The sequence below is a fragment of the Danio aesculapii genome, chromosome 20 (assembly GCF_903798145.1).
Source record: "Danio aesculapii chromosome 20, fDanAes4.1, whole genome shotgun sequence".
Classification (NCBI taxonomy): domain Eukaryota; kingdom Metazoa; phylum Chordata; class Actinopteri; order Cypriniformes; family Danionidae; genus Danio; species Danio aesculapii.
Genome location: NC_079454.1, coordinates 18,270,968 through 18,294,630, shown reverse-complemented (window position 1 = coordinate 18,294,630; position 23,663 = coordinate 18,270,968). Strand labels below are relative to the sequence as shown.

Here is a 23,663-nt window from a genome sequence, read left to right as displayed (position 1 = left end):
AAAGTGGTCTACTTTCCCCCCCTCGGGTCATTAGACTTTTAAGTAATATGACTTGAACACCTCAGTAGCACATGCAGGACAGAAAGCAAATGAATGCTATGGAAATGGCAGAGCAGCCCAATCTCCTGTTGCCACAGTAACACATGTGTGGTGGGCCATAAAGACGGCCCACTTCTCCAGCACATAAACGCTGAATGAGACTCCATCCTTATCAACAGAAGCAGCCACAGGAAGAGTGCAAACACACTCCGGGGACGGGTCTTTTCTGATGGAGGGAGCGTGGGAAGTGGAGAGAGCTGGATCTGGCTCTACATGGAGCTTTCCCTGCCCTCCGTCTGCTCTCAAATCAGACTGACAGACTGGTGAAGTAATCAGAACAGAGCCGCCACTGCCTACAGATACTTTTCCCTCTCTCTAAAGCCTGCTGCTGGACCCTCTGGCTTGCTTTTCAGCCTCATCATTCTCTGAAATAGCTGTTTTGGATCTCATTTTAAAGTTTTTGGGTCTTCTGATTGTGAGGAGCAAGAGACATGAAACAGGTGGTTGCTGGAACTGGGGATATCAGAGGGAAAGTGTTTGAGGGGACAGTGAAAGTAATGTGAAGATGTCTGGCCGGGCACTATGGGATTGGACGCTGCAGCTGGAATGTGCTGCGCTCAGCCTGATTACTTGGTGTCGAGCTTAAGAAAATGCCTCTCTCTTTTACTATTTGGACACCATGCAGTTTGTGTGTTCTTGCTGACCGCACATGTGTAGGTGTGTTCTGGCTTTTGCGGTCAAGATATTCCAGGTTAGTGAAATTTTTACTTTGTTAAAGTATTTTTGTCACCTGAGTTTTACCATTTTTTTAATCCATTCAGCTGATCGCCGGGTCTCCGGGAGCACTTTTAGTTTAGTTTAGCATAAATCATCATCATTCTTGTGAAAATTGTCACTGTTTGTCTGTTATTATTATTTAAAAAAATTGCTCACTCTGTGGTTTAATTAAAAACTGAAATGAAGTCAAATTGTAGATTTTTAGAGGAGCACATTGTTTTGATATATATGGAGCAATTATTTTAATATATATGCCCATTTTACAAGTCCCTTAAAGTTAATCATTTGGGGTTTAGCATTTTTCATCTTTTAATCTTTAGCTCTGGCGGGAGCACTTTTAGCTTAGCTTGGCATAAATCATTGAATCAGATTAGACCATTAGCATGTTGCTTTAAAAGGACCAAAGAGTTTTGATAATTTTCTCATTTAAAGCTTGACTCTTTTGTAGTTACAGTGTGTATTAGGCTAGCTGATTTTAAAGTACTGCATAAATATCCTTGCGCCTGCTGCAGCCATGATATGGAAGCAAAGTTCCTTGATTACTACGCCGGAATGATAGTATAGTTCCTAGCCAGTTTGGCCTAGAAAATTGCAACTTTTCATTTTCCGTTGGTCTTAGTACACGATATGGATTAAAAAAGGAAAGTTATCAAAACTCTTGGTTATTTTAAAGTGAGATGCTAATGGTCTAATCCAATTAAATTATTTATGCTAAGCTAAGCTATAAACGCTCCCACTATACCTGAAGATCTTAAAAAATAATAAATAAAAAAATGAAATTAAATTCTTCTTATTTTTTTATTTATTTAAGAATTAAAAAATGGTAAAACTCTAAGGGACTTGTAAAATGAGCATATTTCCAAAAGTAATTGTGTAAGTGTTTCTTTAAGATCTATTTTTAACCTTCATTTCAGTTTTAAAGTAAGTAACAAAATAGGCACTTTTTAAAAATAATAATAAAATCAAAGAAACTGATGAGCAGTGACGCTGTGCGTCAATTTTCATGGCAACGCTTTAGGTTAAGTACCATTAACTACTGGCTTATTACATGCCTGTTATTAAGATGTTGGTTGTTTATGAAGTCTCATCAAGTGTGATCTTATTCAACATTGCAAATCCTACCCAATACCCAAAACCAGCCTCTTAAAAGTAGGAAATTAGGAGTTTGAGCTAAAAGGCTTAGTTAATGGTTCATTAATAGCAAGAATTGTACCTTAAAATAAAGTGTGACCATTTTTGCATTTTAAAAACTGTGACCATGCTAAAAAGAACTTTAATCTTCAACAGATGTACTGTATAGTATCTATTATTATCCATCGCTTTATTTTTTGTAAATGATGTCATTTAATAGCTTTTGTTTTTATTTACATCCTCACTTTTAACCATGAACGTATATGCATATTTAGTTATGAAGAGAGCTAACAAACAGATTGTGTCACTTATGTTCTACAACACAAAGTAGTTTTTTTTTTTGTGACAGCAAAGGTGAATACAATGCAACTTCATTCCCAAATATAAACAATGCAATGTTACAAAACACAGTTATGATTCAAATGTGCGTAAAAGCAATTCCCATAATTAAAGGGAAAGTTCACCCCAACATGTAAATTCCATTTACTCACATTGTACTCACTCAATTCTTTTTTCTGTTGAAGACAAGACAATATATTCTGATAAGACAAGATATTCTGACAGGACAAGATATTCTGATAAGACAAGATATTATGAAAAAACTAAAACTGAAATATATGGCAGTTTTTCCAATATTCTTCAGTATTATTTTGTGCTCAGCAGAAGAAGAAAAAAAACCCAAAAAGCTTTGGAACAAGTGGAGGATGAGTAACTGATGATCCTTTTCATTCTGGGTGAACAATCGCTTTAACAGTTAACCTTCAAGATTAGAATGTTAAATTAAATTGTGAAAAGGTTTCAAAGGGTGTGTGTCTGACCTATTAAAGACATCACAAATGCCTTTTTTATGGTTTTGGTTATGCACATTATACATGCACAAAAATCAGCAAAAAAGCCGAAGATGAGGATCCAAATACTAAAGAACAAAAATATATTGTGATTTATCAAAAAAAAAAAAAAAGAAGAAAGAAAGAATGTACTAAGCATCATTCATTCATTCATTTTCTTTTCGGCTTTAGTCCCTTTATTTACCGTCAACTTATCCGGCACATGTTTTACGCAGCGGATGCCCTTCCAGCCGCAACCCATCTCTGGTAAACATCCATACGCACTTATACACTACGGACAATTTAGCCTACCTAATTCACCTGTACTACATGTCTTTGGAATGTGGGGGAAACCGGAGCACCCAGAGGAAACCCACACACGAACGCAGGGAGAACATGCAAACTTCACACAGAAACGCCAACTGACCCAGCTGAGGCTCGAACCTGCGATCTACTGCGCCACTGTGTCGCCCCTACTAAGCATCAACAAAAGTACAAAATAAAATAATTTAATACACATTTTTTTATGATGCACTCGACAAGTTCAGGAATACAGAGATGGGTGAACTAAAATGCAGTCAAACAAGCAAACATACATACTGTAGAAAAAGTTACCCAGCCTAATTTAAATGGTCAGTCTGGGCCAGTTAATGCAACCACTGTCTCACATGCTGCTAAACACATTTTGAAGAATGCTTTGCATATTGAAACATGACTGAAGTACAACGCCTAGCTTATAGTATAAGTCAGGGGCAGTGGCATAAAGTAACAAATTACAAATACTCAAATTACTGTAATCTAGTAGTTTTTCTCAGGAATTGTAATTTACTGAGTAGTTTTAAAAATGTGTACTTTTACTTACCCTTGAGTACATTTTTAGTGCTGTATCTGTACTTTTACTTCACTACTTTCCTTCAACCTGCAGTCACTACTTTATTTTTTCTTTTCTATGCGAATTAGAAAAATCAGTCCTGCGAGTCCAGTCAAATCACACATAAAAGTAAAGAGGTAAATCGCATCATAATGAACTACCTCAAGAAATTGGGCAGTTTCTATTTGCAGCAAACTGTTTGGAAGTATTCAAAGTGTCCAAGAAGATGTCCAAAGTCTTTACACGCATTGACACAGAGACTGTTTTGATGCATGTCACTGATGAGAAGATGACGGATGTTTATGTTGACCAAAATGGCTTTAAACACCCAGCAGGCAGATGTCAGATTGACGCTGTACCCCAACGTCATGGGGACGTTGCATTTTGTATGGAAATGAAAATCGAGTTGACCTCAGAACTCAGCATCAGGTCAACATCAATGTCCAACAACCAACCTAAATCCAACCAAATATCAACGTCTAATGATGTAACAGCTTGACATTGTGTGGACGTTACCACTATTGACATTTTGGTTGCCATACCTGATGAATAAATGTCAGTATTTGACGTCAATATGATGTTGCTTTTAGATGTTGGGTCGACATTGGATTTTGGTTACTTTCTAACAACCTAAAAATCGACCAAATATCAACGTCATTTGACGTCATTATTGGACATCAAAATAACATTGTCCTTAGATGCTGTCTAGACATTTAATTTTGGTCACCTGACATCAACACCTAAATCTAACTTAATAATAACATCTTATGACGTTGTGTGCTTGCTGGGCAATAACTAAATGCACTAAAGAATGTTATGTTTACACACATCCCCAATTGTGCACGTCATGATTTTTCCAAGTACGATGCGATCCTGGATTAACATCTATGTTGATCCTGGAACATAATTTTTGTTGGAACCCCTAAACTCAAATAAACTGTTGATTACTCCCAAAATCAGAGGGGAATAATAGTTGGATAACAATCATGTAGAAGTTCGTAAACCTAACCGTAAGCCTAAACTTAACATAGATGGTAAACATATGCCTTAATTCTGATTGGCTGATTGGAATGTTGTTACATAGGATTACATAGATGTTAATTCAGAAACATGTCCTACTTTGTGAAATCAGGTTGGCGATCCTCGGAGGTGGTTATAAACATACAAACAGTGCACACAACGGTTCACACACACCAATTGGATGCGTGCACGCAAGTGAACTTTATAACAGCATTGTGTGTGACTCATTGCTTTAGAAAGGCTTGAATTAACTTCACGACAAATGTATCAAATAACCGTTGTGAAAGTTCTTACTGTAGTAAAGGAGATCTGCTTTATTCCTGTCTGTCACTGGGCTGTTTGTCTACGTGAAGGCTATGGCTGTGACAAGCATGTGAGAATAGTGGGCGGAGAGAACCAGCTCATTAGCATTAAAGGCACTGGCAACAAAAACAGCTACAATGGTAAAACAGCTTGCATTTCCCCCAGATTTAAAAAGGTCTAATAAATAATCTGATGCGTGTTTTGAGCTGAAACTTTACAGACACATTCTGGAGACACAAAAGATTTATATTAAATCTTGAAAAATGGTTAAAATTGGTGCCCTTTAAAATTAAACTGAACGCTTTCTGCATGTGCTTGATTTCAGTTCCATCTACTCTGTATGGATTTACGCAGAGAGACTGATGCAGAAAAGATATACCACAGTAAGGATATTTTACACTGCTAAATAAGATTGACAAGAAACTGAAGTGAACAATTGCTTGAATTTAAACTAAAAAACAACAACAAAAAACTGAAATGATCTCAGACAGTGCTGCAGTTATAAGTTATCCCAAGAAGTGGTATGACACTGGAAGTGGTATGGACGTGTCAATAGTATCTAGATGCAGCCTTGATGATGCAAGCTGAGACTGCATATAGTGATTCAATGTCAGACAATGCACTCAACGAAGCTAGTGATGTCACTGTGAGAGGTAGGGTTAGGGGTGGGGTTAGGTGAGCGCATTAAAAAGCATTGGATGCAGATCAGATTGCACTACACCAGGTCTGCATCCAGACCTCTCTAGGAAGGTTTTTTGGAAGCCACTGTAAAAAAAAAAAAAAAAAAAAGAAAGAAGAAAACACCTGTTAACTCAACCACCCGGTCATGCTAACTTTTGACATTCTGCAAAACATACAAATTGAAAATCTTAACAGTAATTCCCACTAATTCTTGAATTACACAACAATTTCACATTGATTTGTTTGTTAAATTCACCAAGTTGACCACCATTAAGCTGTTTAGTTTTGAGAAACCTCTATGTAAGATGATATTCATGACCTCTACTTAAAGAAAAAATGGGAAAGAGAAAGCCACATGATTAATTTCATCAATAAAGGTTCACATTTTCTTTGAGTACAGATTCTTTGTACTTGAAAAATGGCAATAAAGACATTCTATCCTACTTTTAATTTAGCATTAGATTACTCTAGAAACTTATAAACAGAACAATACAGGTGGATTTAATGGGATATATTTTATGTGATTTTAAAAAATAGGAGAATTTGTACATATTGTTAAATCAATTAATAGGGTTAAATAATGATCATTTAAATAAACTGACAATGCTAAAAAAAAAGAACTTCATACCAAATGCATAGTTAAAACTGTGCAAAGCATGTTTGCAGCTTCAGAACACAGGACTGATAAAATCGCACAAAACATCTTAGCAACCATAATGACAATTAATTCTATCACTAATGGAATAGTCACACACAGAAATCTACCCAAAACATGGTCATCCTCAATATCACTCACTTACAGTACACCACCATCCATTTTAGTGTGGTGAAAAAGCAGCATGTTAAAAAGAACACCTTGCATCCATTGCATGATGTGTTAAAAACCACTCAGAACACTTCAGCAACCACTAACAATGTGTTAAAAACCCACTCAGGCCCTCATTTTCCCTGGTAGGATCCATTTTGTTTGATCCAATCACTGCTCACGGGAGACAAATTCCCATTTACAACTTGTTTACTTTTCACCACATTTCAGATTTCTTGGGGATCATCTACAGGCAGGTATTCATGAGCTTTTTCTGATCTAATATTATGAAAGAAGCTCACAGAAGTTTTTGAAATGATTCCCAAAGTATGTTTAACAGAACAAGGAAATTTTCACAGTATTTCCTATAATATTTTTGTCTTCTGGAGAAAGTCTTTTGTTTTATTTCGGTTTAAAAAAAAAAAAAAAAAATTTAAGGTCAAAATTATTAGCCCCCTTAAGCATTTTTTTTTATAGTCTACAGAACAAACCACTGTTATACAATGATTTGCTTAATTACCCTAACCTGCCTAATTAACCTAGTTTTTATAGCAGGGCAATTTATTTTTAATACAGGTATTTTTAAATGTCATTCTCAGGGGTGCACATAATTTTTTTGTCTGGTTCTCAAATTTGTACCTGGAGATGTTGATGGCACAGTGAAGGAGCATGGTTAAGAACATTTTGGCTGAAGCGGGCAAACTGATGTCAACAGAGAAGGAAGCAAACGGTCAGACTTTGAATATTAACAAAACAAACTTTCTTTTTTCAGCGGATAAACACAACAACAAAGTACGGTAGCAAAATAAACATTGTAAATTTTATTTCACACAGACTTAAAAGGCGGCTAATAATATTGACCTTAACTGTTAAAAAGAAACTATTTTATATAGGGTGCACAATATACCATTTCAGCATCAATATTGCAATGTTCACATCCACAATAGTCACATCGCAGGATGTGCAATGTTGAGTTGGAATTATACACTCACTGGCCACTTTATTGGGTACTACTAGTACTGGGTTGGACCCACCTTGCCTTCAGAACTGCCTTAATCCTTCGTGTCATAGATTCAACAAAGTACTGGAAATATTCCTCTGAGATTTTGGTCCATATTGACATGATAGCATCACACAGTAGCTGCAGATTTGAGGGCTGCACATCTATGACTGTGGAGGCCATTTGAATACAGTGAACTCATTGTCATGTTCAAGAAACCAGTCTGAGGTGATTCACGCTTTATGACATAACGGGTTATCCTTCTGGAAGTAGCCATCCGAAGATGGGTACACTGTGGTCATTAAGGGATGGACATGGTCAGCAACAATACTTACAGTAGGTAGGCTGTGGTGTTGACATGATGCTCAGTTGGTACTAATGGGCCCAAAGTGTGCCAGGAAAATATCCCCCAGACCATTACACCACCACCAGCAGCCTGAACCGTTAATTTAAGGCAGGATGAATCCATGCTTTCATGTTGTTGACACCAAATTCTGACCCTACCATCTGAATGTCGCAGCAGAAATCGAGACTCCTCAGACTAGGCAACGTTTTTTCAATCTTTTATAGTCCAATTTTGTAGAGCCTGTGTGAATTGTAGCTTGTTTCCTGACAGGAGTGGCACAGGAGTGGTGTGGTCTTCTGCTGCTGTAGCCCATCCGCCTCAATGTTGGACGTGTTGTGCGTTCAGAGATGCTCTTCTGCATACCTCAGTTGTAACGAATGGTCATTTGAGCTACTCTTGCCTTTCTATCAGCTCCAACCAGTCTGGCCATTCTCCTCTGACCTCTGGCATCAACAAGGCATTTGAACCCACAGAACTGCCTCACACTGGATAGTTTCTTTTTCTGACCATTCTCTGTAAACTCTAGATATGGTTGTGCTTGAAAATCCCAGTAGATCAGCAGTTTCTGAACTACTTAGACCAGCCTGCCTGGCACCAACAACCATGTCACATTTAAAGTCACTTAAATCAACTTTCTTCCACATTCTGATGCTCAGTTTGAACTGACCATGACCGTCTTGACCATGTCTACATGCCTAAATGCATTGAGTTGCTGGCATGTGATTGGCTGATTAGAAATCCGCGTTAAGGTGCAGTTGGACAGGTGTACCTAATAAAGTGGTTGATCAGTCACACAATTCAGAACTTTTAAAACAGAGAATTTTAACATTTAAAGCATTTAGACACACAAAAAACTGTTTGGTTTATAACTTTTAATAAAAATAAATATTTTCGAATGATTTATACAATGAAGACCATGTAATTTTACATTAGATTTGTTTTAGTTTCTGTACCTGAACACTGTTAGACTCCCCTGACTTTTATCTTTGCTCTGTTGAATTTATTTATGCAATTTATTTATTATATTGTAAGCAGATGTAATGCATAATCATTGAACATCTCAATCTAAATTAATGATAAATTGCAATGTATATGGCAGAAAAACGAAATATCGCAATGTCCAATTTTTCCAATATTGTGCAGCCCTAATTTAATACCAGCCAGACTAAAAGAAATAAGACTTTCTTCAGAAGGAAAATATACAGCAATGGGAAAACCTGTGAAAATGTCCTTCCTTTGTTAAATATCACATGGAAAATGTTGAAATGTAATTCACATTCACAGGCAATATTTTTATATAAAGATGAAGACAAAACAAATTCATACACTCAATTCAGAACACAACAACTAATGAACAATGCTGCCTCTCATGGGACGGTAGGTGACCGCGACAGCAGCTCTGGAGGTAAATGAGTGGTTTCTGCAGTGACGGTGCAGGGTTGTGCTGGGACAAGCAGCCCTCATTGTTTAATGACTGATATACAGTCTCTGCCTGCACCACAGACTACTGATTCACTATTGTGTAGATCCCTTTTATAATACAGACTGTGTTTACCTCCAATTTCAAGACGTTTGAATGCACCAACAAACTGAATTAGGTTTAATGCCTGTATAAGATCTATTAAATGTAAAGATTAAACCACATTTTTTATACTTAATTGAGTATATTAGTGAGGAAAAAAATGTAAAAGTACAGTCAGTAAATGCAATACAATCAATTTAAAAGATTGTTTTGCCAAAGCAAAACAAGCTTTTATATATATATTTTTATTATATATATATATATATATATTCATACACAGTTAAAGTCAGAATTATTAGCCCTCCAGTTCATTTCTTTTCTCAATTTCTGTTTAATGGAGGGAAGATTTTTTTTCAACACATTTCTAAACATAATAGTTTTAATAACTCATTTCTAATGACTGATTTACTTTATCTTTGCCATGATGACAGTAAATAATATTTTATTAGATATTTTAAATTTTTTTTCCCAATTTCTATACAGCTTAAAGTGACATTTAAAGGCTTAACTTGGTTAGTAGGTTAAGGTAATTAGGCTAGTCACTGTATAGCGATGGTTTGTTCTGTAGACTCGAAAAAAGTTATAGCTTAAAGGGGTTAACAAATTTAATTAAAAAAAAATTTAAAACTGCTTTTATTCTAGCCGAAATAAAACAAATAAGACTTTGTCCAGAAGAAAAAATATTATCAGACATACTGTGAAATTTTTCTTGCTTTGTTAAACGTCATTTGGGAAATATTTAAAAAAGAAAAAAAGATTCAATGGGGGGCTAATAATTAACTGTGTGTGTGTGTGTGTGTATATATATATATATATATATATATATATATATATATATATATATATATATATATATATATATATAATTTATACATGATTTAAACTCATACTCAAACTGTAACTCGTACTCAAGCCATCAGAAGAGTTACAGTGTATTAACTTTTAAAAGCCATTTTTAGCTATTTGAAGTTTATTGGTGCTTTATAATAATATTAATAATAATAATAATTATTATTATTTTCCAGATTTTTTCCATCAACTTAACTTTAGACCACTTCAGAATTGTATAGTTTGTTTGACAGATTTTATGATGACCAGAATGAGAAAAGTAGTATTTATAAGCTTGTTTTTGTGTGTTAGTGTGTTTGTGTGTGTGTGTGTGTGTGTTGGTTGAAAAACATCCCTCTGAGAAAAGTGAATTTCCATTTTCTCTTCCCACGCCCTGTAAACAGCTAGAGGCCATACTGCTACTGCACATGCTCACTAGTCCTGTGACTCGAGCCCCTCCTGACAAAAATCACTCGAATGCTCTGTGCATGTTACACACTATAAACAACATTAATAAACTAAGCATCAAAAACCAGAGCATTAAAAGAGTTTCCCATTCCATTTGTAGAGCATTTATTTCTTTCAAGACATTTTAAATGACTACTTTTAAGAAATCATTTGAATGAAACAAAGTAACGGATGCTAAAGGAACAGTTTGAAATGCTGGCAGAATATAACATTGTAATGATTGTTATAATTGTTGACTCTGTGATGTGAAAAAAACAAAAACAGACAAATAGTTCACTGACCGAACCACTTGGCTGCATGAACACACTAAATTGTATTGTATTTTATGGTGGGAGGTTTACACAATAGAGACTAAACAGTGTAATCACTGAGATTCATTTCAACAGATACTGTAGTGGAGTATATATACAGTAGGCAATACTCATTTAGATTATTTGTATATGTTCACTTAAAGCAACATACGGTACTATAATAAAAAAGGTGCAAGAGTGTCATTCAATTGTGTGGCTTGAAAAGATGACATCAACCATCAGAGATCTTTGAGAACAACAAACACTTAATACACAAATACACTTCATTGAATATTTATTGTTAACCATTATATTAGTATCCTTATATAGAGGGTGAATCTAAAGAATATCACAACTTTGAAAATCTGTATTTAATCAAAGAAACATAATGGGTAATCAACCAATGTGAAGTTCACTTAAAAGTTTTTATTCAGTTGAAAACACGTTCATAAATGTTCAATATAACCCCCTCCAGAAACTCGAGTGGCATCTACCCGATACTCGAACTCGTTCTACACTCTCTGTAGTGTCTTCGGCGTAACCATTTGGACAGCTGCAGTTATTCCTTCTTTTAATTCCTTAGTGTGAAACTTCAGAGCTTCCTTAAATCGATGACAGAAAGAGCTTAGCTCTCCTTTTCTTCTTTGCAGAGTTCCCGATTTTCAAAGTTGTGGTATTCTTTTTGAATCACCCTGTATTATTATTAGATATAGTATTATTAACATTATATTAGTACAATTACATGTAAATACATTTTCTTTTGGAAAGACACTATATACTGTATAACTGCAGGTTAACTATGTTTATATACTGCCAACCCATTACACAACTCCCTAAAGGTGCAGATGGTGATTGTTTTCAGAAACATTTTTGTTGTGCTGGTTGAAAGTCTCTTTACGTTCCAGTAGTAATTATTACAGTAAATGATCTAAATGTATTTATATGTATTTTTACATTCTGTATGAGGCATAAGACTAAAATGTTCATCCAGTTGAAATTTGTCAGGCCAATAACTCCCATAATTCTGATAAGTAGCCCAAACTGTCTGTCAGCAAATATAGTCTTGTATATCTGAGCAGCTGTTCATGCAGATCTGCCATTTGCGCATGCACGAGCACCGTGTTCACGTGCACACGAGACAGTAAGAGCAGTAAAAACAAATGCTGAATCAAAATTTTTTTAAATCCTGAATCAATATTGGAGTTACTTTTGTCTGCTGGAGGAAGGATGACTCCATTGCTGAAGCATTTCTTTTAGACAGGTCATGTTTTGTTTTTAACTATTTTAGTCACGCAAAGTTATGTAGATTGTATTGTCTTATGAATGGGTTATATGCACGGAAGTGTTGTTCAGCCACTGAAATCTTCCGGCGATAGATTGATGTGACTATTTTCAGTTTCATAAGGGACCTTTTACAGCATCAATAATGTAGATTTTTATTTAGTTTAACAACAAAACAGAATAGTTTATTAGCTATTCCGCCTAGCCTGCTTTACTAAGGTGAAGTTGCTTTTATATTCGCATCACATTTGTTCATTTTGAACAATGACAACCTGTGACGCGCTCCCTATATTGTTTACCATGCTACTCAGAATATTCAGTCTGAAATAGCATGTAAGTTTGGCTTACTAATAAGTGTAATTCCTGCACGCCGCCAGCCAACCACTAAGCATACTGTAATTGCTTTAGGACAACGTGCATGAGAGAGAGATACCATTTTGACAAGTTTTGCTTGCTACACAACTGAAAACGTGCTAGATATAATAAAATGTTTTGTTCAGATTTGTAGTATTATAAAGTACTGTAAAGCTTTCTAACTGGTGAATGACATGATCTAGTGGCTTGTCTACGGTCATCTTTAATGTGTGCGTTCGTGATTTCAGGAAACGTGGCTTTAGACGGCAGGGGAGGGACTGTTTCAAAGATATTATGCTAACTTATCGCATTTAGGCAGATCACCTACTGCACCTTTAAGTTTTCTGATTTTGACATTAATGTAATGACGTGCACTTTGTGTGAAGGTAGGTGCTTTGGAAGGTAATTATTGTGAAAAGCGCTATACAAGTTAACTTGAATTGAAGCATTGCAGTCTTTTTAATGGTTTGGTACTATGTTCATAATTACGATGTACATTTTCAAATCTCCTAGTACAGATCTTTAAACTGATGACACTTGTAATGACACTAGTCATTCTTTCAAAACCTGATTTATTGCATTTGCATATATTTTCATTCCCCATAATCGTTTTTAACAACACAAGATCTTTGTGACATTGAGAACATGTGGTTTAAACACCAAAATACAACAGTAAGATCTTTCTTTCAAATTAGTACTTTAACAATCAGTTCATTCAGTAGCAAACAATACAAGGTTCACATCACCGTCAGTGCTGAATGAATGTTACTGTACTGTAAAACTGTAAACACAGACACTCAAAAAATACATATTAAACTACCTATTTAAAATGAGCTCAAACAATATAATTCTTGAGGTTTTTCGGGGACAACTTAATTGTTTTATGTTCAATCCACTTAAATTTGTTAAAATTAATAAAGTTAACTTAATTCCTTCATGTTGTCCCAACACAAATCAATTGTGTGGAACCTAACATTTTTTTCCAGTGAACACAGCAAAGATTACACCTGTTCAGACTAACTGACAAAAGCTATATTAAAAAAAACATTCATACAAAGATGACTATGTGATCAAAGATCACATCAAGTCATTTACAGTTGAAGTCAGAATTATTAGCCCCTCTGAATTATTAGCCCCCCCGTTTAATTTTTCCCCAAATTTCTGTTTAATGGAGAGAAGATTCTCAACATATTTCTAAACATAATAGTTTTAATAACTCATTTTTAATAACTGATTTATTTTATCTTTGCCATGATGACAGTAGATAATATTTGACTAGATATTTTTCAAGACACTTCTATACAGCTTAAGTGACATTTAAAGGCGTAACTGGGTAAATTAAGTTAACTAGGCAGGTTAGGGTAATTAGGTAAGTTATTGTATAACGATGGTTTGTTCTGTAGACTATCGAAAAAAAATCTTAAAAGGGGCTAATAATTTTGACCTTAATGTTTTTAAAAAAAATTAAAAACAGCTTTTATTCCAGCCTAAATAAAACAAATGAGACTTTCACTAGAAGAAAAAAATATGACCAAACATACTGTGAAAACTTCCTTGCTCTGTTAAACATCCTTTGGGAAATTTTTAAAAACGAAAAAACGAAAAATCAACGCGGGAATTATTAAGGGGGCTAATAATTTTGACTTCAACTGTATATATGCAAGCAAAAAACAAAACAAAACAAACAATAACTGTAGTAATTGGTATTTCTTGAATGAAAGCTCTGGCAGCAATTTTTTAGACATAATTAAAAAAATCTATTGACATAAATGATTAATTGATTAACCATTAAGATCTGTTGAAATAAATGACAGACAAATTTATTAAACTGAATGATATAAGAGCTGAGATCAAAAGTTTAATATTAACAGCTTAATAAAATATACTTAAATGTTGCAAAATGTGTACATTTGATGATATGTTGTGATTTAAGGACAAAGTAAAAAAAAAGACCAATTGCTTGGAAAAATGTGCCAAACCAACAATAAAAACCATAATAATTATTCATAGTGTTCTTGACATGCTATATTAATGCACTGCTGCAATTGTCAGGAGTAATATGATTGATTCACTGTCAAAAATAAAGTAATAATTTTTACCCACAGGCAATACATCAGTTATTATCAGATCTTAAAAAGGTATTGCCAGTTGTGCAGCCTACTGCACCAATAAATTTAAAGTCAATCTAGCAGTAAGATTATTTGCCAATAAGAATTATTTCCACAGTATTACACAAAAACAGACACATAGCAGGTGGGTTTCTTGAATGACAGTTTGTCCTTCTGACAATATGCAATTTCCTCTTTTGCTACTTATCAGAAAAGAATCAAATCATGAATCCACTGCACGGAAGCCATAGATAAATGCCTAAAATGTAATAGGAATTGATTTTTAGGTTGCACATTGTATTTTTTTTAATGCTAAAAAAACAATATTTTTTGCAATGAATAACAATACTGTGCTCTCTTTGACTTAATGACCTTCAAGTGAGGAGTCTAGAGGTACAGTGATTACTGATTACACGGTGAAGAACCAGTCACTCACAACAGGAACATGTGGGGGTTCTTTGATAGGACACTATAAAGCTTTAAGACATGCTGGGTTGCCAAGGAGATGTTATTTGAAAAGAAAGAGCCAGTTTTACAGTAGTTTTCCCTGCTTTTTCCTAGTAATTCTCTTTTTTTTCCCTTGCAGGATCTCTTCAGAATTGACACACCAGTGAATAAGTAAGTAAAGGTTTTGTTTGTTCTTAGATGAATAGGACAGAATGCTCTCTCACAATGCTCGTCTTGATCAATTCATGAGATTCGTCACCATCTGAATGACAACAAAAGATGGGAATAATTTCATTCCCTTTCCAATTTCCAAGCTGTCAAATGGTCCGCACAGATAAGAGAAAAAAATCAATTAGCTCTAAACAAAATAGCCATGCCTGGCCAAGATAATTGGCCAAATTTCTACCTTACAGTGATTGCGTCCAATTTTTATGCGTAACTGCAGTGGTTAGGTCCAAAAACAATTAGCCTTTCACTAGAGCTACAATGTCACTTCCCCCAAAGCGCTGACTGGTTCAGGGTGTACTAAAACATAAACGTCCCAAATAAGGATAGGGTGGAAAGAAAGAAAAAAAAAATTAGGCTTATTCCACTCATCAGAGCCAGTGCCTCATCTGTCAGACGGTCACGCTTGTTCGCTCAGTTCAATTCTCATTCTGTTTTTATCGCAGTCTAACGGAGCCAGTGCGGAGGAATTATCTGCTGTCAGGACCTGCGCCGGGCTGATAGGCAAACGCAGGGCCACCGCAAGGTGAGAAGGACAGCTGCAGGGGGAAGGGAAGGAAAACTCAGGGTCCGATGATGCCGTCTTCCACTATGCAGATGTTCGCCTTCATTCTGGCATTGCTTGGGGTTGTGAGTGCCACAGTGGCCACACTGCTACCCAACTGGAAGGTGAGTGCCGATGTGGGCTCCAACATCATGACTGCTATCTCGCAGATGCAGGGGCTGTGGATGGACTGTACCTGGTACAGCACCGGAGTCTTCAGCTGCTCGCTTAAGTACTCGGTGCTGGCGTTGCCGGCTTATCTTCAGACTGCACGCACCACTATGGTGCTGTCCTGCATGATGGCGACAATGGGACTCTGCCTCGCTGCCCTAGGGCTGAAATGCACTCGCTGGGGTGGCAGTTATCGCTCTAAGGGACATACGGCCATTTCCGCAGGGGCTTGCTTCGTCATTGCAGGGATCCTGTGTTTGGTGCCCGCATCCTGGTTCACCAATGAAGTCATCACTACGTTTATGGACTCCAAAGTGCCCAAGAGCAGCAAATATGAACCGGGAGCTGCAGTGTACGTAGCATTTGTATCGGCAGGATTCCTATTAGCCGCAGGCGTAATCTTTTGCTTATCATGTCCTGGAAGAAGAGGCGGTCCATTAGATTCGGGCTCTTCCCACCCGGAGAAGCCAAAACAGCTGAAGCTGCGCCAGAAGCAGCCGACCGGCAACCAAAAGAAACAGCAGCACCGCGAACAGCAGAGTCAGACTGAAACACCGGAACAAGAGGAGTCACGTCCAGAAACTCTACACCAAGAGAAGCCACAACCTCAGCAAGAGAAGAAGTCTGTCCCCGACAGATTAAACCTGGAGAAGGAAAAGCAGTACCGGTCTCCTTCCCGAACCCGAAATCAAGATGCCAAGGCCGTCTACAGTCTGCACGACTACGTGTAAACAACAGTCATTTACCGCAGGAGCATGAGTGTTCTTACTTATCAGACTGCCTTTCTTTGTGAGCGGCAAAAAGAGGAGGGGAAAAATCAGTGGAGCAGCAGGAGAAATAATGACTTTGATGGCGTTATCAACCCTTCTCATCTGTGCTTTCACTTACAGCAAGCGAAGCGGTGGAGGTATTTCCAAAGCCTTGGAAGAGACAGACAAACTAAGGATTGCGAATTCTCGGGTCTTTGATTTCACTGCAACCACAAGTGACAAAAAGGGGGCCGAATTCGTAAGAATGCAACACAATTCAGCACAGTTCTGAAAGTGCTTACCAAAGGTTTTAACAAGCTATTTATTGCAGTCATTTGCCTGTCAGTTGAAAATGCAAACTCCGGCAAGCAATTTTATCAGCATTTGTCCACCTGGAACCATGTGTGGTTAGCAAGTTTTAATTCAGAAGCTTGATTCATTAAGCAATATGTGCATGCTGTTTGTAGATAATTATGTTAATAATGCCGCTAAATGGCTTGCAAACACAAAAGAGGAAATCAGGCTTGCACCTGAGGATGCTTCAGTCCATTAAATGGTGCGTGTCCATCAGAAAAGGGATTTTGACATGTCCAGTCCATATTTTCTTTTCTCAAAGAATGGTGATGGGGGAGAGGCAGAGCAGCAGAGATCGTCTGAGGTAATGATGCTCTTTGCTTTTCCATTAGGTTCGCTATGGATGGGCGCACACTGCTCATTTATTGCGGGCAGGCACAGATACACCAACACACACACATACATAAGCTTTCCTTCCCTCCCTCACACTCTTGCTAGAAGGGTAATGGGGGCTTGCACCCAATCATGATGATGCTGTGCGTCAGGGTGTCATGCCTGCAGGAAGTGCAGTTGGTCCTGTTCTAGGGCAAACAGGACGAAGAAACACGCTGTTCACCGTTTTGTCGAAAAGTAGAACCAAGGTGACAGAAATCCCAGCGGCAGCATTAAACTACCCCGCTGGGCAACAATTACACCTTTGGTCTATGTCATTCACAGCACTTTTTTATTCTTATAGCGATGCTGACTGCATTGAGTGTTCATTTAGAGTCAAGCTATTGAATGTATTTTAGAAAGAAGACAATGTAATGCAAGGTATCTGACTCAAGTTAATACTGGAGTCATTGTATGTTTCCGATTTAACAATGGTCAAGGGCTCCTGTTGTCTCCAGCGAAACATTTTCTGCCTTCATTTCTGTCTCACATATAAGCACACATACTGTTTATTGTGTTTAATACAGAATACTCTAGAAATTGACACAGACTGAGAGTGTAAATATAGACAGCAAAAAAATGTCATAAAGTGCCAATAGACAATGACTTAATTGTACGCATAGGCTTGATTCTTGGGTTAAGAGTTTGATGCCCCTGGTGAAAATGCTGCTACTGTATATATTGCATTTTATTTTTTCATTATATTTGGTAAAGGTTAAAATCATATGAAATAGGTGTTACCCTCTGTATCTTTTACTTTATTATGTCTTCTAAAAAATGTTGTATTTATTATTCCTTTTGATTAAACTATTTATTTTCAAGGTATTTGCAGATTTAAATGATTGAAACTCATTACCTCTGCAGTGGAAGTGGGCCAAAATTAATTATAATCCTGGAACAGAGGTGCACTTTCATGTGTAACCGTTCTGTTGTATAAATATCACAATGATTCTGACATTAATTCTTTAAATTATACGAATGCTTGTAATGAATACATGAAATAATTTAATTCTTTCTTCATGAATATACAATATAGGATTAAGAATAAATAAAATATAATTCGTATTAAGTTAATGTCATCATGAACACATTTGGATTCTTGTTTTTACGCAACACATATATTATATATGAGCAATATAACACGAGTAGCCTTATATCGGCACTGGTGGGAGGCCAGTGACTATAAAGCCATATCGCACTGCTACTTATGTGATATTGCGTTTATACAACAGTTCGACGGCATAACAGTGTATATAATTAAAAAAAATAAATAAATCAAACACGGAAAGTCTGAAAATCTTTTTGTTACGAGGAACTACTACTTTCCTCTGCCATTCATTTACATCTGCAGCTGATGCCAGAACAGCAGAAACTGTTTCTACTTCACTAACGTCACTTCAGAGCTAGTATTTGAATGATTCTTTAGCGTAATGTCTAAAGTGATGACAAAACAGGTGATTTTGCTCACATTTTAAGATCATAAGGCTGAACAGCATAAAATATCATCGGTCTAGAGACATTTCAAAGTATTTCTCTGTTGCAATCAGGAGATCACAATAATTAACCCCGAAAAAGCCAAACCAAAACAAACACTACCAGATTACTATGGTATAAATACAGCACTATGACATACAAAAGAGAGAAAGAGAGAGAGAGAGAGAGAGAGAGAGAGAGAGAGAGAGAGAGAGAGAGAGAGAGAGAGAGAGAGATCGACAGAATGTCACTTACCTGTTTTACAATGATTTGAACAGCTGCCGTTTGAAATTTCGCCGAGTTTTTCCACCTCTAAGTGCTTATTATGCAGTCTCTGTCGCCATCTTGTGGCAAAACGTCAACCATCTTTGCTCTGTCAGTATGACAGGCTGATGGATGTTGATGCGCTGCATCTCCGAAATTATAAATATTTAAAACAGGCACTATCCTTATAAATAAACTGCATCGTTGCAATCTAAACAACTACATTCTCACATAAAAAAAGCCTTTAAAGTACATTATGTTGTCTAACTGCTGCAATATTTGTCAAATTGTTGTGAGTTTATTGATCTGCCGTCACTCTATGTGGGTGGAGTAATACAGAAGGGTGAGGAGGCGGTACGAGTGCTGTTATTGCGGAATATCGCACGGCTATCAGATTCGAGAACCAGACAGAACTGTAGACAGAGTAGACAGAATATATATAAATAATCAAAGTAAATATATGACTGGATTAAGCCTATACAACAGAACACAAAAATATATTTTAACTATTTAATGAGGTTGATAAAATCTATTTCTAATGTCTATTTAGAAATGAAAATACATTCATTTAAAATAAAATGTATATTGATGTTATGATGAAGATGCTAGGAATGGGGTTGTTTACATTATGGTCACTTTAATTGTGTATTGTCTGATATGGGTCACATCTAAAAGACAAGTAAACAGCAGACATTACGAACTGCTTATTTTAGTTTGTGATGCAAACATAGCCCCAGGAATCAACCCCAGGAATACATTTTACATTTACTGTAAGAGATAATGATGGTGAAATACTTGGTTTCTTTTACTAAAAAAACAAGCATGCTGTAATCAAGATGACGCAGTGAATGTTGATAAAGCAAGACCATTTTTTCCCCATAGCATTACGCAGCTATATTGTGTTGGATTTGTCATTTTGATTTCTCTATTTTACAAAGTGAAAGCTTGTTTTAGTCCATTTATAAACTCCAGTAGTAATGTGGATCTATCCAGTTCAATTAAAGCACACGCCTGTACATTTGAACGTCTTTGTTTTTGTCATGTCACTGGAAAATAGCCTCCTATGCTTTCATTTCTCCTCAATTTCAGCTAATGTTCACATCAAGGACTTTTTGTACAACTGGCTATTCAATTTGGACATCATTCCCTCTTTGTTGTGAGTTCGTGATCGGACTGCAAACGCCTCCTTATAATGGGGGTGTGTGGTACGAGGTGTCTTGGTTGGTCGGGCCCATCCAAACGACAATCTGCATACTCCCTCTGAGAGTGAATCCAAGCATCAAATAAGCTCCATTTACACAGCTGACTGCCCATCACAGTGTAGCCACTTTTTCACTCAGCATTCATGATTAGGCCAGGCACACTTCAACACCCCCCTCCCCCTAAACCACCTCTTATAGATCAGACTAAGGTTAAATCAGCAGTCATATTCATCTTCTGCTTTACATGCGCTTTGTTTACACAGATGGAGACATTGTTTATTCCCGTTCGCGATGCAGAAATCGATTCTACAATTCAAATGCTGCGAGCAAGAGACTCATCAAAAGGACAGAAGCTGTGCTGCATTGTGTTTCATGAGCTCTTGGAAGCTGCGATTGTGACATATTCATTTTCAAGACATGAATATGGTAGTTTGGTGCTGTGCACTTTACAAAGAATGAAAATGCATGTTCTTTATTTAAGGTGTTGTGCTAGGGTCTTAAAGCACGTTAAGTGCAAGTTAAAGGGTCACGAAACACCAAAACACATTTTTTGAGATGTTGACAGTCATGTGTCCCACGTTGCTATAAACACTATTAGGAAAATTAGTTGTTTTTGCAATGTTTCAAGCAAATTCGTTCGTCCAGTTTGAAAGCTACGTTACGGTCATGAGACCCTTGTGTAAATTCCAGCGTGGAGAATGGATGTCTGTACTGGCAGGTACAACAGGACATCTTTGAGTTTTCATTATTATTCATGAGAAAAAGCCTAGTTCAATTAGTGGGCATCAAACTTACATACTGCACCTTTAAAGGTACAATTAAATTAAAATAAAGCTTTTTTTAAAGATGTTAGTATTAGTATTGCTTGTTTTTACAACATCTGTAAGGTAGTGTGCTCCAAAACATTGGCAAAATTATTTTATATAAAGAAGGTATAAAACCGATATTAACATGTAAAGCTTGTAGCTTCTCACTTCTACATAAATGGATTGACGGTTTTATTCGTCACCTCATACTACAGTTTCTCATCAAATCTTAATCAATCAAATACTCTCTAGTATCTGACATGCCCCGCCCTCTTCAAGATGCTTCTCATTTGATGCCCTTGAGTTCAAGCAAACTCACTGGCAGAGCGGTGATAAAACAAAATGCTATTGGCTGTTTTTTTTTTGTTGTTGTTTTTTTAAGGGAGGGGCTACATTATGGCTGCATTCACACTGCATATCTTGATGGTCAATTCCGATTTTGCGACTGTATCCGATATTTTTTTTGAAACCCGCTTACATCATCTTTTAAAAGTGACTCGTATCCGATGTGCGCATTTACACTGCACACGGCAAAGGCGTAATGACCAAGAAAAAATTAAGCAAAATAAAAAAATAAAAGAGCGGGCACTGACTGACAGCTAATAATAAAAGATAGCTCCTTTCTCCATTCCTGTATTTAATCTGTTCACAGGGTTTAATTTTTTATTTTATACTTTTGACAAGTTGTTTTACTATAGTTTATAACAGAAAAGTTCTCATTTGGCCATCTTCTTTTAATCTAGACCTTTTTAAACCAGTAGACATTTTAATGTGATGTCCATGGTGTGATTTATGCAGGTGATATATGCAACACTTTTATATTAGTTTATACGAGGCGGATGTCTCACTCTCTCTTATTAACATGTTTAAATACTTGTATAAATGACAATATAAAAGTTATTTTAGTCCTTGTGTATGAGATTTAAAGTTTGCGACTCTGCTGAAGTCTGTTCTGAAATGAAAGTGTCAGAGTTGACGTCATTCGCTACAGACTTTATGGCGTGTAACTTACATTGACACATGAAAATCCGATCTACCTGCTTACACCGCAGACAAGGGCACAGATCCGATTCATAAAGGATAAATATTCACTTGAACAAAGCCTGAATCTGATTTGAGTAAATCTGAATCCATGTGATTTTTTCCCTGTTTACACATAAATGGGCCATATCCGTTCCAATCTGGGAGAAAAATAAATAAATAAAGAAAAAAAAGAAAAAAAAACTAAAAAAACAAAAACAAAACAAAACTAAAAAAAATCGGAATCGAGTCACTTGAACCATGCAGTGTAAATGCAGCCTTTGTTCCATTCTCTCTTCATGTTTGAGATTACATCAAACATCAAATAAAAATGCATTTTTGAAAGCACTTCACAGGATCTTTAAAATTATATCTCAATATTTTCTGTTATGACGATAAATTATATTATTGAGACGAAAGAGAGAGACAAAAAAAAAAAACCTGTATGTTTATATAAAAGTAATGATTTTCATTTTGTTTTATTTGTATTGCCCACTATCCAGCAGCGCTTAGCTCCAACTACCATTAAACACATTGAAGCAGCTAATGGACCCTTTTTACACTTCAGCATTCTCGAAGTGGAAGTCGTCATAGTTGCTGAAGTGTATGTGTTTTTGCACCACCTCAACCTTTAAAGAGCCCCTATTATGGGTTTTTGAAAATGACCTTCAACGCAGTGTGTAAAGCAGCTCTAAGTGAAGTGAAATATCCAGCTTAGGCTTAAATCTGAAAGTGCACTGTGTTTAAAACTATTGATTCATCTACAAAAGAGTCGACTCAAAGTGGTTCAAATGAATCGCCACTGTAACCAGTCTTTAGCCGTGTCGGAGTGACGTGGATATGGAACTCAAGCCCCGTCCACAAACACTGTAGAACGAAAAAAAGGAAAACACTGTAGCAGATCCCTGTTGAATCAAGTCGCATAGACGCTGTACTCTGAAGTGTGAAGAAAAGTTATTTTTCAGCCGTTTGTTAAAGGAAGGATCAGAAAAGACTATTGATGTATGGGACTTTGACAGAGCTTGACAGGAACTTTACAGTACACAGTTTATGGATCAGTTTCTTCCACCATTTCACATGTGTAAGTAACTTAAATGCAATTAAAATGGTTGCCTCCTTGTTTTCTCTAGCTTGCACATTATGTATTTAGTTGTGTTTTGTTACTTGCAACCGCTTGTACTGTATCAGGTTAATTCTTTATATTCTCATATCACGTCTAAAACCACGTTGAAAATTCAACACGTACCGTGATAAATAGAATAGAAATATATAATATAAATAGAAATGTGTTTGTGAGCACGTGATCCACTGCCGTTTGTCGTTGCCACCGTCAGCTGTTCCTACACAGGTGCGGCGGTGAAGTTTCAAAATAGTTCAGCTTTTGC

The 23,663-nt window shown here is 36.4% G+C and overlaps 1 protein-coding gene across 2 annotated transcripts; it reads left to right on the top strand.

Annotated features, from left to right (window-relative positions):
- Window positions 1-248: 248 nt before the first annotated feature.
- LOC130213823 (claudin-20) lies at window positions 249-20,314 on the top strand. 2 transcript variants are annotated; one of them, XM_056445609.1, is made up of 3 exons: window positions 249-790; window positions 15,238-15,269; window positions 15,770-20,314. In XM_056445609.1, the coding sequence occupies exon 3, from the start codon at window positions 15,897-15,899 to the stop codon at window positions 16,767-16,769; it is 873 nt and encodes a 290-aa protein (XP_056301584.1). In that variant the 5' UTR covers window positions 249-790; window positions 15,238-15,269; window positions 15,770-15,896; the 3' UTR covers window positions 16,770-20,314. The 2 variants fall into 2 exon arrangements, with proteins under 2 accessions (XP_056301584.1, XP_056301585.1); XM_056445610.1 differs by lacking the exon at window positions 249-790 and having other exon boundaries at window positions 15,156-15,269.
- The last annotated feature ends 3,349 nt before the right edge of the window (window positions 20,315-23,663 follow it).

Coding starts and splice junctions, on each gene's coding strand:
- LOC130213823 (XM_056445609.1), top strand. CDS start 15,897: ATGATGCCGTCTTCCACTATGCAGATGTTCGCCTTCATTCTGGCATTG.